The sequence below is a fragment of the Pholis gunnellus genome (genome assembly GCF_910591455.1).
Source record: "Pholis gunnellus genome assembly, chromosome: 6".
NCBI classification, from domain to species: domain Eukaryota; kingdom Metazoa; phylum Chordata; class Actinopteri; order Perciformes; family Pholidae; genus Pholis; species Pholis gunnellus.
Window position 1 is genome coordinate 15,365,891 of NC_136532.1, and position 18,254 is coordinate 15,384,144.

At 40.5% G+C, this 18,254-nt stretch overlaps 2 protein-coding genes across 2 annotated transcripts; one reads left to right on the forward strand and one right to left on the reverse strand.

Annotated features, from left to right (window-relative positions):
* Positions 1-249: 249 nt before the first annotated feature.
* Positions 250-8,858, forward strand: slc25a37 (solute carrier family 25 member 37). The gene is made up of 4 exons (XM_079161195.1): positions 250-1,559; positions 4,802-5,030; positions 5,286-5,342; positions 6,055-8,858. Exons 1-4 carry the CDS (start codon positions 1,374-1,376, stop codon positions 6,582-6,584), a joined length of 1,002 nt encoding a protein of 333 aa, XP_079017321.1. The 5' UTR covers positions 250-1,373; the 3' UTR covers positions 6,585-8,858.
* Positions 8,859-12,751: 3,893 nt separating this feature from the next.
* Positions 12,752-13,625, reverse strand: nkx3-1 (NK3 homeobox 1; the record flags this gene model as incomplete). Its single annotated transcript, XM_079161199.1, has 2 exons — positions 12,752-13,152; positions 13,433-13,625. The coding sequence occupies 2 exons, from the start codon at positions 13,623-13,625 to the stop codon at positions 12,752-12,754; spliced, it is 594 nt and encodes a 197-aa protein (XP_079017325.1).
* Between the last annotated feature and the right edge of the window lie 4,629 nt (positions 13,626-18,254).

Sequence of the window (18,254 nt, forward strand, 5' to 3'; positions counted from 1 at the left end):
CTCCTATAACGCTGAGTCATTGATATGTCACAATGCTTTGCCAACACACCCACAGTGACACTGCAATCGGCTTTGTGTTTCAGCCAATGGTAAGTGACAAAGCATAGTTATATATATCATTTACCAATCAAAATAGAGGAAACAAAAGGGTTGGATCTTACTCTGATGTGTGAAAAGAAAAGTGGATTGACAGAGAACCAATGAATCTTTATTAGACCTATATTTGGTCAAACCAGCGGATTATCTGAGTATCAACTAATCTACACTTCTTATTCAGGAGCTGAAACTAAAGCATGCGGTGCACCCCTTTGACGGGACGTAGGGTTGATGTGTGCAGGTCAGTATGTTCAAATGTAAGGGGGTTACGGTGTTGTGCAAGCTCTCTCTATTCATTTTACCTTCTTGAATGGAATACTTTTGATACTTCTTTTTTTTTCTAGTAAGTAAAGTATCCAGAAAAGGAAATAACTAATACAATTATTATTTAAAAGTAAGAAATATGTCCTGTCTGTTTATGTTCCCTCTAATCTCTTTTTGTTTTGTTTTTCTTTTCTTTTTATGCTGTCTATGGAAAATAACTATACCAATACAATTATTATTATTATCATTTTACTGAATTTTTACTGAAGATGTTATACTTGTTGCGCTCCCATGTGTATTTCAGACTTTGCAAGTCTTTCAGATTTTATTTACAATAGATCAGTTGATAAAATATGATGCAATGTTCTTGATTAAATAATCAGACAATATAAAAAGTAGTAAGTATGGGAATCACCTCGACCAACAACAGCATTAAAAAATGATTGTATGTAAATGAATCAGTAAAAAATAATCCAATATATTAATCATTTGACTCTCTGGAACGGAGCCTTCCTGCATAATGAACACCTAGCCTATAATAACTATTTTATGTAAATATGTATGTACTGTAGTTGTGTAAAACTAGTCACCACTGGTACGAGAGCTGCACGAGTTATCTATAATAATAACACAAACAGATGTCGCGTGATAAGGAGACCAAACCTACTAATCTATTCAAGAAGGACCACTGCGATTACACTTCTGTCAAACCCATTCAAAAACAGAGGGATGCACCGCAGCGCAGTGAAGTGTCAGAGGAATCCACCACGGGAACTTTTCATTGGTCGCCTTCCACCGAGAGCCCGCCCTATTGTTGAGGAGCCGCGAACCGATTGGTCCACAGTCACATTAGCCACGCCTCCCAGCTGCGGACGTCACACGGGCGCTGGAAGTCCCGTAAGTAGAGATGATGTTGTGGTCGTCCACGCCGCCGACACCTCTCTGACTGAGCGTGCTATCTCGTTGCGGAAGACCGAGGAGGAGAGAGAGACAGACAGACAGCTTCTCCACGCATGGAGCTGAGCTCGGATCCTGTGGTGGCATCGCTGGAGATGTCGCAGGTGAAAAGCAAAGACGATGATAGCGACGGAGACTACGAGAGCCTGCCACCTCATGTCTCAGTGACGACCCACATGACAGCAGGAGCCGTGGCGGGCGTCCTGGAGCACACGGTGATGTACCCGGTGGACTCTGTCAAGGTAACGCAAACACAGAAGCGGCTCACACACACACACACACACGCACACACATACGGCTCGTTCACTAACCAGCCACACACTACGCTGCTAACTCTGAAGACAAGCGTGCTATTGCGTGCTAACGGACATTAGCTATAAAGTGTTCAACCTGTCCATCCATAGTTAGCCTCGGTGTTAGCTAATGAAAGCTCCACAGCCTACTGAACAAACTAGTTGAGCAGGGTGACGCTACTCAAATAAAAAAAAAACACCACGTGCAGCTGCTGCAGCTACGCCGGGCAAGCAGTTACAGGTGTAGCTTCTTTCTCCTTGTAACTGTTTAACTTTGCTAACGTAGCTGAGCTGAAGGTCCAGTGTCACCTCAATGTACTCACATTTCAGCAAAGGTCTCCTCGCTTTAAGCTCGTTTGGCTGTGTGTAGAAACGTGTCCATGCTATCCTGTGTTTGTTTAGTTTGTAGGTAATAAATGTTACGACGTGTTATCCAGACTTGCCCTACTAAGCGAAGGTCAAGCTCCTCGTTTTGTTGCAAAATATGTCAAAACTCAACGTTACCTCCAATATTAAAGGGTCTTCAATTCTTTGTCAAAATGTTTCGAAACTATGTAACTAATATATGTTAGTGCAGCTAATTGATTGACCAATAAACTAAAGTTAACTGTGTCCCTGTTGAAATTTAACCGAGAATATGTTACATGTTCTCAATCTATTCACTTTGACATTTATTTACTGTGTTAGATCTAACTTAATTCATTGTCGTTGCAAATGCAACAAAATGCATTTCATCCAAGCAGATATTACAAATAGTAAAGTGCACATACATGCACTTTGTGCACAATATGAGCTATTTACAAATATCTATTTATTTTGAGCTCATTGTTGTTAATAAAACAAACCTAAAAATTGGTTTAACGTCATTTATACATTCGTACCTAAGGCTCAAATTAGTGAGGTGATGCTCTGTGAATGTCTAATCGTTAAGAAATCATTATTCTCTCTTAACTTCAGCACTTTTTACGTGTTTTTTTTGTTCATCAATGATTGCCACCTTTAGCTTAAAGCCCAATGTTGAAGTTCATGTTCAGAAGCTGAGTTAAATGAACGTCTAAGCTTTAAGCTTGTGTCTGTAAAGCAAATCACAAACTGTTGGTTTGAATGTGAACTTTGCCCCAACAATCCTCCTCTTCTGCTCAGCTTTTATTTTCTAACAATGTAGTGTTGTTTTGATAATCTTCTTCATCTTGATGTGGCACAGGCTACTTCATTAACAAACTGCAAGAAAAAAGAAAAAAGCCGTGATATATCCTCTTTGTTTCAGTGTCGTAGTCTGTCCAAATGAACCCTCGTGTGTCTCGATTACACAAACCGCCGCTGCTTCCTCTCGGGGTTTCTACGCTTACACAAGCACCTTTCAGCTGGAGGTGCTCCTTCACTTTCATCAGTGTGTGTCTGGAGTTGACAAAGAATTTGAATTTATTCAAAATGTGAAATGCCTCATTTATTTCCATGTTTAGTTTGGTTAAAGTAATGAGTTGGTGTCTCACGTCAAGCTGGAGGTGACTTTATCAGACTTGCTTTAGTGGATACTTGTAACAATCGCCACTGAACCTTTCAACCGGTATGTTTCAACCTCCCAGAACTACAATACAAACCGTCACAGCTAGGACTCGGGGAGTATCCTGAGCTAATGCGAGGAGGCGGATCTTATCGCTGTTGTGCACATTTGGAATCAGCCTCCTGCAGTGAAGGGTGTGTGTGGGTGTGTGTGTGTGTGTGTGTGTGTGTATGTGTGTGTGTGTGTGTGTGTGCTGCTCTTCTGTTGATTAGTGAATCGCCACAGAGCTGAAGGTGTGTGATGTAATAGATGGGGGCGTTTCCTTTTTTTAGTATTGTGCTTAAATGATTGTGTTAGGTGGACAATTATATAGATGACATATTTATATGCGGTCCTATTAGTCCTATTATTTGATGTTTCACATGAGTACTGTAGAAACGAAGGATCTATTCTGCATGCTTGTGCTAAAGTTAGACCCTAAACTGCTGGACTAATAAGTTTTCACTACATTTCATCTTCTGTCTTCACAGTTCCTTAAAGTTTCATGTTAGACCAGAGCTTTTCTTCACATCCAAATTTGCACACACTTAATGTTGTTGACTCAGCATTTTGATTTGCTTTTTATTGCTGCACTCTCTTGTTGGTGCAGTCCGTGTGATGGTAAAATGTTTTTGCGAAAGTATTTGTTTTCGTTGGACTCGCACAGATACTTGTTGCATATAACAAGACACAGTGTGGATACAGCCCAACTATTTAAGGCCAATACTGTTATCAGTATTAGAGAGTTAAGTCTGATAATGAGATATCTGGGCCAGGCCAGTAGTCATTCTGTGGTAGAGAAATGAACATAATCTTTCTCTAGTGTTCACCCTTTTCACAGACATAACAACTTTCCCAAATGTTAACCTAATTTTAGAGGATTGCACCTCGCTATAACTTCACTATCTGTTCATACACTGAGCATTAGGCGTTTGGTCTTCATATAGTTCTCCCTATAGAACAGCCCGGTCCTGTGCTACAGTTTGAACGGCCTGCGGCTCGCTTTCTACTCACCCAGAATAATTTGCCCTTCAGATTATCTTGAGAGCAAACTGATCCTAAGTCTTTAAACAATTGTATCTCTCCGTTGGCCTGGCCTCTAAGAACGAGAATCACACTTTTGCCTCCGCCTTCAAAAGAACAATGTGATTCATAGTGCATGGATTCAGTCACGCTAACTTCAAATATGAACTGTGCTACCGAAGTTCTGTGTGCCCCAAGTACCAAAATCTGGATCAAACTGAAATGAAAGAGATATTTTATTGTTAAGCCAGAGGAAGGAAACATGCTGCAGAAGATAGACGTAGCCTATCTCTTGAGCCGGCCCCAGATCGCTTTGCAAATACAAACATGCTTTGTGGTGTCCAGATAACTTGGCATGGTTGAGTCAAACAAAGCGCTGCCACAGCCTCCCACACCAGCCTCGTGGGGGGACACGGACACGCATCACTCAGTCAGGACCTCACTGCTGCCAAATACACTTAATGTCGGAACAATGTGACGGCCCGAGGGGGAACAATGCATCAATCATCCGTTGGCTTACAGGTGCGCACTTTAAAGCCTCTTAGAGTCTCATTCACGCAGAGCGTTCAGTTCTTTAGCTTTAAATGATGAGCAATGGTTTAAAAATCTCTTTTATTCTTTTCAGACCAGGATGCAGTGTCTGCAGCCAGACCCGAATGCACAGTACCGGGGTGTGTATCAGGCTCTGAAAAGGATCATCCAGACTGAGGGGGTCTTCAGACCGCTGAGGGGCCTCAACATCACCATGCTGGGAGCGGGGCCCGCACACGCGCTCTACTTTGCCTGCTATGAGCATGTCAAACGCTCTCTAAGTGACGTCATTCAGAGTGGAGGCAACAGCCATTTGGCCAATGGTACGTGTTCCCACAACACAGTACTACAACCAGGGGATCCAACTAGGCTACGCAACAAGGATAAATCATTTTAATGCCATGTCTTGTTTACATAAGGAGTTATAAAGCCTTATTTGAAATATGAAAAAAAAAATCAAACATGATATCTGGGATATGTAGTGTATTTAGAAATTGGTGAATCACCCCGACCTCTACTGAACATTGTTTAATATTTTCATTAATTGAAGACCTGACAGATATGTTCATGTGTTACAGGTTTGGCGGGTAGTGTGGCCACTGTTCTCCATGATGCAATCATGAACCCAGCTGAAGGTAAGAAGAAATGGTTCTTTTCTTGCACTTTCAATGGAAAAAGTTGTTTAACTCTCTTGTCAACAAATCCCATGAAAAGAACAAAACCTTCAGTGAATGAAACAAGTATTATCTGTGTTTCCAAGACCCCATATACTCTATGCCGTTCAGCTCCGTTGTTTTCCAAAAAGCAAATAAACAACCTTAATGAGATGCATCTTTGCACCGGAAGACGAGTTCCTTCATTACAATCTACATATGCACGAGTTTGTTTTGAGTCAATCCCACATACAGTAAATACTCACTAAAGCACCGAAATGTAGATCAATCCTCAGCAGAAAATAGTCCACAGCAAATGTGCCATTTCCCTCCTGTTTGAGTTGAGTAAAACATTGCACAGCTGTTTAAGGAAATGCTCTGGACTTATTTAAAAATGAATCTATATATGTGTGGCCTGTTTTTAAATAATTCAGCAACAATACATTGGCCGCAGTCAGGGGAGGTCACTCAAACAAACGGGTGCATTGTTGGGTTTGTTTTCTTGGGACACATCGACAGGAATTAAAAATATAAAATAATCTTTTTAAATCCACAGTGGGCCATAGGCTCCGTCACCTTTTGTGTTTCCTCATTCGCCAAAAGTGACTTCTTCAAGATCATTACTTGAATAAAGTATAACGTTGTGTGTGATAAGTCGTGCTAACGCGGTTGCTCGTGTCTTTCCGTGGCTCAGTGGTAAAGCAGAGGATGCAAATGTACAACTCGCCATATCGAGGACTTGTGGACTGTCTCCAAACAGTGACGCGTACTGAAGGTTTGGGCGCCTTCTACCGCAGCTACAGCACACAGCTCACCATGAACATCCCTTTCCAGGCCGTTCACTTCATCACCTACGAGCTGATGCAGGAGCAGTTGAACCCTCACAGACTTTACCACCCCGGCAGCCACATCGTGTCGGGAGCAGCAGCGGGAGCCATTTCCGCAGCAATAACCACTCCACTCGACGTTTGTAAAACTCTGCTCAACACGCAAGAGAATGTAGCGCTTAACTCCATGAAGATCAGCGGCCACTTATCGGGAATGGCTAATGCCTTCAGGACAGTGTACCGGCTCGGTGGCCTAGTGGCCTTCTTCAAAGGGGCCCAAGCTCGGGTTATATACCAGATGCCCTCCACTGCCATCGCTTGGTCAGTGTACGAGTTCTTCAAGTACTTCCTGACTAAGCAGCAGCGTGAGCAGGAGGCGGGACCTCGACCCATGTAATGGAAAGTGTGCTGTTTGAGGAAATATCATCACTTATTGTCTCGCTGAAAGAGTGGCAGACAATGGCTTTCCTTATTGTTCCCTCACCTAAATATGTGTTTCAAGTTAGGATGTTGCACAACCAGGATTATGCAACCGAGGTTACTACTCTTAAAAGGACAGAAACACGAGGAAGAGTCGAACGGTCCTCTTCTTCCTCCTCCACCCCACAAACTCATGAACTACAACTCTCCAAACTCTCTTCTACACGTGGAGGCCCGCGAGGAGAATCAAGTTGTCTTGAATGATGTTTATAGTTCTTAATGTTGAATCTTTTTATTTATTTTGTCGGCGTTCAGAGGCTTATATTTTACGGATGTGGAGGAAACACGATGCTGTTTGTTTGTTTCTTTTTCATTGTGTATTTATAAAAAAAGAACACTCATTCACAACACAGTCCTCTTTTTCACTCCACAACAGTTGCACTGTCCACAGTGCCTCATGAATATTAAACACTGCTTCCACCATTTTTTCTTTTTGCCCTCTGGTTTTTGACAGAGAACATTTTTCTAGCAAAGAAGCGTTTTATTCTGAAATAAGATTATAGTGGCTCTTTATGTCATAACTGAGGTGCATAATCTCTGCACCACACTGTCAAATGCCAGTCTGCAACACTTCTATTTTTTGTGTCATATCATTTTGCTTTAAGTGCAAAACACCCTAGTTTCCCAATGAGACACCCTCTTTCTCTCTCTCAGTATCACGGTGTGTAGGCCGCAGTAGTCCAGTTAACCAACCGTTGCTCCTGATTTAAAGGATCGTACCCGCTGTAGAGAGACGACCGCTTGATGATTTGTGTTCAGGTGAGGGTGACCGTGACTTTTTCTGAGAAACGGTCCAAAGGTGGATCAAATGAGGCCGTTACTTGTGATGTTGTCCATGTCTCAACCCTGACCTTCATTTGTATCGGTGTGACGTTTTTTGACCATGAACCTAAAGGTCGTACATTATATATTTACTATTTTTACAGTATGACTGAAGATTTTAAGTGCAGACTTTTCTGTGATCCAAAATGTAACATGGTAACTTTTAACTGGGTGATCTCCATGAGACCAGTACCGGACTGAGCAGCTGGTGAGCAGGCAATGCTTTCTCTTTTATGGTCACTCATCCTGTTGTAGTTTCACATTCCCCGTGTGCTCTCTGCTCTCGCCAACCTCTGGAATACTTTCCATTCAGTAGTCAAGACGTTCCTCCAGATATTGATGTTATCCAGCAAGCAGTTAGATTTATTTGTTTTTAATTATGGAGTTTTGTTTTCCCCCTTTTTGGTGAAGTTCAGAGGGTTCGTCAGATTCCAGTGGTCTCACAAACCCTCAGCAGATTCTTTGTGCTTGTACATCGCGCTAATTGTTACTATACCAAAGACGTGCATTGTGTGCTATGAATCTTACTTTTAACCTGTAATTACAATACTATTTGCCTGCCTGCGTGAATTGTGTTACCTTTTTAGCCGCATAGTTTCCAACCAGAGTAGTGTTCAGTTGCTTAATCTCTTAATTTCTAAATCCTCTGGAGGCTTATTGTCAGGAAAGTATTTTGTGCCTCAGCATTTCCATTTCCCCCTTTTTAAAATATTTCATTGAATCCTAAGTACTTGAGAAAAAGCAGTATGTATGTTATTTTGCAAGGTTTTCAATGTGTTTGGAAAATGACATGATGACCTATTTGGTTTTTTTTTTAACTTCTTTTTATACTCACTACTTGTTTTGGATCTCACATGAATGGATGAGCTGTTTTCTCAGCTTGAATATAAAAGTGGCTCAATTAGCATCGATTCATGATGTGTTATTCTAATCGAAGTGTAACCACAGTTTGTTGCCCACGATGTGTTCATTTTTGTTCAGCCGGGTCTATTGACGAAACTCCACTCCTGATATTAAGTGAATCATTTGATAAACAAAAGTAAAATGATTGATTAATTGCAGTCAGCACTGCTTTTCCTTCCCCATCCTTCCTTTTGGAGTGGTGATTCATAATAGTGAATCATAATTCCCAAGCTGTGTTGCAACACTTTTGTCCTGTACTGTACTTTTAACGTGTCAAAGGAGTGTTTCTAATAGATGCTTCCATTTGAAAGGAGACAGGATGGCTGATATTCTACACGGGGGTTTTCATTATGTAAATAGTTTTAGAACGCACAAATAATTGGGATGGTTTTTGAGAGAGAGAGCCATCTAAAGAACAGGAATGCTGGGAAGTATGACCATGCTAATATGAAATGATTGTGATAATGCTGCTACAGTATGTAACACTGGAGCTGAAATAAACATGCAAGTGAGGAATGCTGTGATTTTGTGTGTTTTGTCTCTGAACTAAATGAGTATTTGCTTTGATATTCTATGTCCCGTCTCAGTCTTCTGAAGATGGTGCTTTGTTTTTATTCTTTCTGCATGAAAATACAAGAGCTTTACAAGTTAATGGGGCTTTAGTTGAAATTACCACCTTTCCAGTGTAACTATATTTCTACCTGAACAAGAAACAACACTGAGTCCAACTATAAATTTGTCCTTATAACAAGTAAAATACAGTTCGAATTGGTACTAATTTCAAAAGAGTGAGCGATTAACATGAATGCAGTTGTGACCTTTCCCTTTCTGCCTGCACTGATAAACTTGGTGCACCTGTTTAGGCCTCCACCAACTCATCCATACATTCCACCCACTGCTGATGCAATTCGTCTCCACACACAGTGCTCATCTTCTGCACATACTGTATGTTTGTTTATCTCTAATAAAAACTCTTACTTAGCACTTTTACTAGGATTTCTCCTCTCCTTGTCACATGCATTGAGCCAGTTTGTGACCGATGAAAAGAGGAAGACACATTTTAAGGTGAAATATTTAGAAATATGAACCATCGACCTAATTTCTCTTGAGGGGGAAATGGTCAACTTGGTGGTTTTGCAGGATTTAGTGTAGAGTCATTGGTACACACAACCGATACAGTCTGTGGGTCTCAAAACCAAAACTATCTGCATAGCTTAATACCAGTTGGTGAGACAATGTGTTTGTTTGAAATCTGTGAGAACCAACCCTTTTATTAAAGTACAGTGTGTATCCTGCAGGAGCTCTACAGCTCCAGCAGAGGGCGGTGTATTATCATTTACAGGTTGTCATCACAGACACAGAGAACAAAGGTAGGTATGAGATGATGTCGACTTGTGATTCCACTGTTTGGATACGCGTGCTGATGTCATAATCAGTCCAGCACTGTTGCTCTATTTCACATGTGTGTCCCACATTGTAATGACATAAACACCAGGCAGAGCTGATCCTTTATTGAGATGGAGACAGTGCAGAGCTTTATTCCAAACCAGCATGCAAAAGGACACGTACACTTTGCTGTGAGGTTGTTGTCCCTGATGTGTTTAGTTTTCGCCCTTGTCCCTGAGCAGGTTGTTTATCTGAAGAGCACAATGAGCTCCCCCCTCAGCCCATGTCTTCTCTCCTTGTCATACTGTTCTCTAATCATTTTAATCTGAAGTAAACTGTCCCACTACTTTATATCTTTATCCCACAGATAAGAACACTGGAAAATTACTCTTCCCTCTCTGTCTGCCAGTCTTCCTCCTGTTTCTCCCTCACTCTCTCTCACACACACACACACACACACACACACACACACACACACACACACACACACACACACACACACACACACACACACACACACACACCGTTCACAGCCACACAATCAATGTCAACCATCGGATAAGCAGCAGTATATCTGCTTATGGAAGAAGAAAGGCAGCTGCTCTACTGGTACCGTAACATGAGGGATCCAGTTACACTATCCGAGGAAGTTTACGAGTGTTCCCATGTGAAAAGACCGGGGCTCTTTTAAACCTCCTTATCAACTCCCAACAAATTTGTCAGACAGTCACGGCATATTGGAGCAGTGACAAAGGCTGTCTTTGTGGTCGGGGTTTGGTTTTTCTCCTCATCTGTTGTGAAGATCTGCTTGTTTTTCAAAGCATCATTGGCCACCTTGAAGAGCACGACGACGGCTCCATGACCACACTGCACCTCACAATCAGATCCCTAAAAAACTAAAAAAGATCAACTCTTTTACCTGCTTTATTTCCATATCACAGAAAATATTAATGTGGCCATACTGGCAAAACCTATGGTCCAATCATAGAGGAGGCAGTAATGTTATACACTCCCGCTCACTGCTTTTCATCATTTACTTGCCAAATCCAGTTAATCCAGGTGATGCACAGACAAGAGGATGTTGTTTTTAAGTCTACTGTGTTTGTGACTCAATGTACCGTGTCCCTTTGAGCCTGTGGAAGTGCAGGTTTTACAATGGCAAGTGCCAATAATAATCGTTCTCCTAACCTTCAGCTTCACCCTTCAACAAGCTCCTTTATCTGATGAACGTGTTCGTGAACGGCCTGAGACACTGAGAGACGCGGAGAGATACTGTCAGATTTTTCAATGCCGTCAAAACAGATGCTATCTGCCCTCTTCATGTCTAATTACCTGTTTACTCCAAGGACCCAGAATGAATGGTGCCGGTGATAAGAACTCACTTAAAGGAAATCATTAAGATTAGCTTTTTACATTCATAGATAGGCCACAATATGTTCAACTTATGCTCATTTGAATAGTATAGTACAATTTAGGCTCGTATCAATTTCTAGATTTGAGTTAAAAGGATAGAGGAATCAACACTTCAACAGTGAGGAATAAGAAAAACAAGGTCATGACACTTGTTGCCATGGGAATCAGACTAATCCCCATGAGGGCAACTTCACAAAGTCAGACGGCGTGAGACCTCTCAAGTCTCCCTCTATCAATTCCATCCACTTCCCCCCCTTAAATATGTAAAGCCCTAAATCCTGCATGCCATCTTATCAGCACTGTACTTAATCAGCCCAGCATGCTAACCTACATGAAGCTATAGTCACTTCTTAGGTCACATTGTTGCTGTTCATAGACAAACTCATACAGTAGAGCAGAACTCTTCTTTGAGGAAATGATAGAAATCTCTTGTTAGTTCAAAGAGGCACGCTTGACAGCTGTGAAGTATTTCAGCCATTAAATAGAGATGTAATGTGTAGGGATGGTGAGCATATTGTGACGCATGACTCACAGTGAAGAGTATTCTGCCAAACTTCATTCAGAAATGCACCTTTTTTATTTCAACCTTTAAAAAAAACAGCAGAACATGTAAATATCTTAACTGCTATACACACAACGACAACCGCTCAAACTCCATTCAGCCTCGTGATGAAGGAGGCAGCGACCTTTACTTGCTATATGTGTCTTTGTACTGTATGTTCTTTTTGAAACACGTGTTTTGTTTTTCATATCTTTTCCAATCTGTTCCTATTGTCTTTGACTGAAACCGCTATAATCTCTCTATGAAATAATCTGATTTTTATTTGATTACCACACAGTCATTTTAAACTAAATGTCTCAGAGCAGAAATTGAAGTTTCTTAGTTTCATAACGTTCCTCATGATGTCAGTTTATCTCCATGTAATCAGGTCAGGAGCTCTTTAAAGGAATCAGATCTCATTCTTTGGCTCTCATTTACAATATCTCCCTCATCTCTGTCTGGACTTATCTTCTTAAGGAGATGTACTGTATTATCACAGTTTAACTCCACAAAGATGGTTTAAATGTCTCCCGTATGAATCACTCACATTGTCAGTATTATAGTACGACTGTCAATAGCCAGCTGCAAACTGAGCTACATGTCGACAAAATGATTAAAGTTTGCTGAAAGTACGACAAGTTATGTGACAAATAAGCTAGTTCAACTTACTCTTTAACACAGAGCTGTAAAGAAAAGTAAAATGTAACAATGATTTGATAAAGAATTCATCAACAATGCTGCAACTGACATCAGTGATCAAATGTTTAATTATGCAATCCCACATCGTGTCCGTTACCACAAGACATGTCATTTTGTCATTTTGTCATTTTTCTTAAAGCATTCAACATTTCACAATGTGTATGAACAAAATCACTTTAAATGGCGCACTATTACTTCTAACTGACGGATTCAAAACAAATGCCAAAATAACAAATAATCAACTTTGATAGTGAGCCTTAATATCAGGAAAACTAAAAGTAGGTTTATGATTCTAAATAGCTTCATACATCATTTCACTTTCACCATAACGTGGGCCCCCAGGGGCCCGTGTAGTCCCAAATGTAGGGTCTGCATTGGTAGGCCTTGCAGAAGGAGGTGATCAGTGATGATCGGACTAGCTCGTCTCTCAGACTCAGTTCCTCTGCTTTGTACTCGTCCTTACAGAACTCTGACGTTTGCTGCTTTCGTTTCGTCTTGTACCTGCGGTTCTGAAACCAGATTTTCACTTGGGTCTCGGTTAGTCTTAAGGTGCTCGCCAGCTGAGCCCTCTCTGGGGCAGACAGGTATTTCTGCTGGTTAAATTTCTTCTCCAGTTCAAGCACTTGGAGGTGTGTGAACGCAGCTCTGGAGCGCTTCTGTTTCCCCGGGGAGGAAAAACTGCTGGACTCTGAGGTGCTGGGACAGGATGTGTCCAGGGACCCTATAAAGCACAGAAAAAAGAAAAATACTCTGTAACAGTCAGCTTGGTGTAGTCCGGCTGTGGAGAGGTTCATGATCATGATAAAGGTAAACAGACACTAAAACATACTCTTGGAAAAAACTATTATTGCCACAACTTGATGATACAGACCTATTATTTATCTCACACAGATTTATGCCATCTTCTAAAACGTTATTCTGCGAATCAAAGTCTAATACACGCAATCCATTGGGTCGTCTATCCATTACATTCCTCCTATTGAAAGCCTGCAGGATCTCACCTGTCTGCACTCCAAATGCTGTCCCCTGAGGGCAGAGTTGCTCTGACAACTTTTCAGATCCTTCTTTCCACTGTGAACATCTTTCCATCTTCTGTGAACAGCGTTTGCCATCAAATATTGTGCCGTCCTTAACGGAGAGGATGTCCTCTATGAGGAAGGAGGTCAGTGGTTTGACCGTGTCAGACATTTCCATCCAGTAATCCACAAATCAGAAGCCTCCCAGTGGCAGAGGACTACAGCCGGGGACGTGGTTGAAGCAGTGTGTGTCCTCACACACTGACACGGTCTGAATTTATACAAGAACAGGGGCGGGTTCACTCCGACTGCACCGGCAAGTAAGGGAGGCGGGCCAAACTACTGCAGCCAACTATATCAGTAAGTTTCATTTGTTTGGATGGGAATTTTGGAGATAAAAACATTGATAATGTCTTATCTAAAAGAAGTTTTGCACATTTTCACGTGATGTGTTTCAATGACTCTAATGCTCATAAAAACAAAAAGCACCATTTATGTACTTTAACCTATACAATATGCACATTTTGTCATGTATGATTGTAGTCCTTTTTTTAATAAAGATTGTATCAATACACTAAGTCGTGAGTTCATAAAGTAAACCTAAACTAAAACAGTCTTCAACAGATTCAAATGTAAGGTCCTATTGGAGGGGGAGGTGTCTTTATTATTAAGTCTATACTTTGAATCAGTAAGACAAACTATTAGAAACTCCTCTCTGTATAATGGAATATTATAAGTGTATTTATACTACATGTTATGTGTACTGTAGTTTAACTCTTGGCTTGGCTAAATGAACTTTACAAAATGAGCGAATAAACTTGTATCAGATCAGTAAACAGTACGTTCATGGTGAAACTTTGCACTTTTGACAACATTTGAAGAGATTTTCTTTACATATGTGTGCCCAGGCAACAATATCATTGGAATACAAAGTGGATAATCTCTCTCAAATTGAACGTCGTAGTAGTTAAGATAATGTGTCTTCATGCCCCCATCAGGTCAGCATAGTAACCCTGTTGTCTGCGGCTGCAGAGACTCAGAGTGGGTGGTCGTACCTACTGGAGCACTAATGACTTCGACACATTTGGACCGGCTCCTGAAACAGACTCGGTCGTTGCTCGGTGGCTGTTTATTTGTTGTTCTCCGTGGTTCAGCCTGACTTTCTCCGAGAGAATGAGACGTTTACTAGCAGTGTCTGTGCTCCTCGGGGAGTTCATGCTTCATTTGGAAATGCATGAATGTAGGGTATGATAAACATGATCCTCTCCGTGGCCCCTGGCCCCGCTGACTCCTCCAGCTTCCTGGGCACCAACCACACACCAAGCAGTCACAATGTCACCTTGTTGAGTTCTTGCATTATCACTGCTTTAATTTAATAGAAGTGAAATAATTGAACTTTTCATTAGTTTTAAGTGCTGTGTAAACTTCTTTATGTGCAATAGAAATATAAAGCTGCACTGGAGGACGTAAAGTTAAGTGTGACCTGTCCTGTGTTGTGGATCATCATTTATAAAAAGCCATCTGTTTTAAATCTACGGAGGTTCCTCTCAAGCATTAGCTATTGTCTTGTCAACACAGTATTAAGATCCTCAGTATGATACGTTTCACCTTGAATTCTTTGTCTGAGACCGTCTGTCTGCAAATCTATGTTGAGCTGCAACTTGTTTAGGAACAGTTTTTCTTCTTTTTTTTTTCTTTTAAAAAGCCCTTTGTGTATTGTTTTGATCATACAGAGCTGAATATGGAATAAAATGTAAAAACAACAAAAAAAAGACTTCAGGCTTCCAAACTTGAGCAACTTTCTGATTCCACTTAAAATTCATAGGTTTATTTCAACTCAATATCCCTTCAAAACTACATTGAACATATGTTTGTTTGTCATCAGAAGCGTATTCATTTGGCCAAATCAGAAAACATGACTGCACGTCAGCTCAATGTCAAGAGCATGAACAAAGCCTGCAGGGAGAGTGAATACCAACTATGCTGTCCTCTGCCCTTCTTCTGAAACAATCCACATAATTGCTCTCAGTTGAAAACACTGACATTTCCTTCCTATTTATTGTCTTCTGAGCATTCATTGCACAGATATTTGGCTGCATAGTTGTGCATCAGATGCGACAGAGTAGAACCTCTGACCTTTAAGAGGCATTTGTCTTCCACAGTACAAACTATGTGGTGACAATGTTTTCTTTGAGTCACCGAAAGTTGTTGTACCATCAATCTTCTGTTGTGTTCCTGCTGCTTCTTTGTCTGAGATGACGAGTGGCGAGACTTTGTTGTAACTGATTTAGTTTAGTCACAGTTTTATCTGCTCAGCATCAGTGTTGTATTATACTGTAACCCACACCTGGGTTGTTGCACAAGTTCCTCACTCCGTCTATTGTATGGTGTAACACATACGTCCTCTGATTGGGAACAAGTCAATCTGAGGTTTACGGACAAACCTCTGCTACAACACATCCATTTTAGATTTTCTAACTGAAAAGGTACAACAAAATATAGAAACACTTTTTTTTTTTTTCATCTACCACAAATCAAAGTCATATTTATACAGCCTGTTCGTGTGATATCATGTTAGGATAGATTCGTTTTACGTCATGTGTATGTGGTGTAGGAGTCTTCCAGCAGAGGGAGCTTTAAAGCCAAACATCAAGTCCTCACAGAATAAGAAAGCCAGCAGCCACTTCAAACTACAGGGACAACCACACAATTTTACCAAAGGATTAGTTTGAAGAGAGTCTGATTATGCACCGTCAATAGTTATCTTTCATCCTTGTGTAGCTCATAACTACAGTATTTAGTGGTTACAGGGTGGATGTTTAGACAGAGGAGCACTGATCCTGAGTCTTTGAATCATCTCAGCACCAATCATAAACACCAGATTAGGAGACTGAGGTTTGAAGGATATTACACAGCCAGAGACATATCTGCTTCTCTAAAGCTGACGTAATTACAGCATGAGTGAAAACCTTTTGGAATAAGCCATAATATGTCTGTCACTGCTAGCCAGAATCACGTCACCCTCTATTTAAACTGACCCTCATCATCACAGTGTTTACCTTTATTTGGGTATTCTACTTTCATTCATCTCTCTCTCCCTCACTCTAGAGCACACACACACACACACACACACACACACACACACACACACACACACACACACACACACACACACACGCACAAACTGTTACAGATATCACACAGTAAAACACAAGAGCATATAAACTACTAAAAATACATGCTTTAGTGAAAGTGTGAAAGAGAACTCTTTTCAGGACTTAACAGGTAGTCATTTGTAAAATCATAATATTTTGCATAATTGTGACCAAAAATGATTTGAGGGATTTCTTATTTTTGCGTAAATAAATAATCACATTTTAAAACCTTGGATTTTGCACAACACACTTAACATAACTGCTGCAAAGCCTTCTTTTTCTCTGACACACACACACACACACACACACACACACACACACACACACACACACACACACACACACACACACACACACACACAGAGGCATTATCTGATCTCTTGAAGTGTCTCTGGTCTCCTCTCTGTCTACAGCCTCATCCTTATCTTTGCAGAGATGCTCCTTCAGCTCCTCTCTCCTCCCAGAAGTGTTTCTCCTTCTCAGGCCTTTTGGCTCAGAGTCCATGTCCGTTAAATGTGACACACTGACGCACATTCAATTCAACCATTCATTATGTGAGCCTCTATTTACAACAATAACGTTAGAGCATGTATCACATAAGCCAAGCAAGATTGATGTATTTATACATTTTAAATATTCATGACTGAAAAAACAATAAATCTCGCTTTTGCTATAAACTTCTGATGTAATATTCTGAATTCCTCCAAATTTAATTGTGGATTTATGTTGTTTTTTTTTAATGTTTTTTTTATAGTGTATTACCAGGTGCTGGATTGAGTTTAACAGCCAATCAAATGCGTCTCAATAAGTGATACTCAGAACTACGTTTTGCAGTGCAAGTGGGTTCAGTATCTGCTGCGGCTCATCTGTGAGTGACAGGTCAGACTGGAACTGTTTCCCGTTTGATTGAAAGTTTGAAAAAGTTAAAGAGCCACTCTGTCTGCGGGTTTGTTTACTAAGCAAAGCTCCGGGACAGGACAAGCTCTCCAGCCTTATCAGCGGATTTGTGAATGGGACAATAATGAGCTCAGTTTGATAGAGCAGAGCAGCCTGTCAGGTCAAATGTCACTTTGTCCATTAGCTTTTTTGATGGCTCTCTTTGATAAAACTCCACAGACTACAGCTCCATAACCGGTTACTTACGGGTTTTAATCAGTAATGTTGTTTTTAATTGAATCCTACACATTTTAGAACTGGCAAATGTGTTGATATCAAGTTAGAGTTCATACTTTAAAAACGTATTTTCACATCGGTATTTGTAAAAGTTAGACTCTAAACATTTAATGTTAGTTGACGCGACAGAAAGATAGAAAGAAAATTATTTAATTTTAGCCCATGGAAGCAAATTAGTAACACATATGCGTGTTTTGTGGATTATTTGTCATACAATAACACGAACTTTATTATTATTATTAGTATTACATATCCCGAATTCATGTGTTGCTATATAAACTTTTAAATGCATAAAATATAAAAGGATGATAATAAAGAAGCTACTCTTAAAGACAGTGAGTATTAACCAATCAGCTGATTTTTAATGCGTCTCTAAACAGGAGAAAACTACCAATAGATACAGTGTATACAAAATATACGATAAAAAATGACATTGCAATATTTGATATTACAGCATACAGACCATTTTCCTGCTTTAA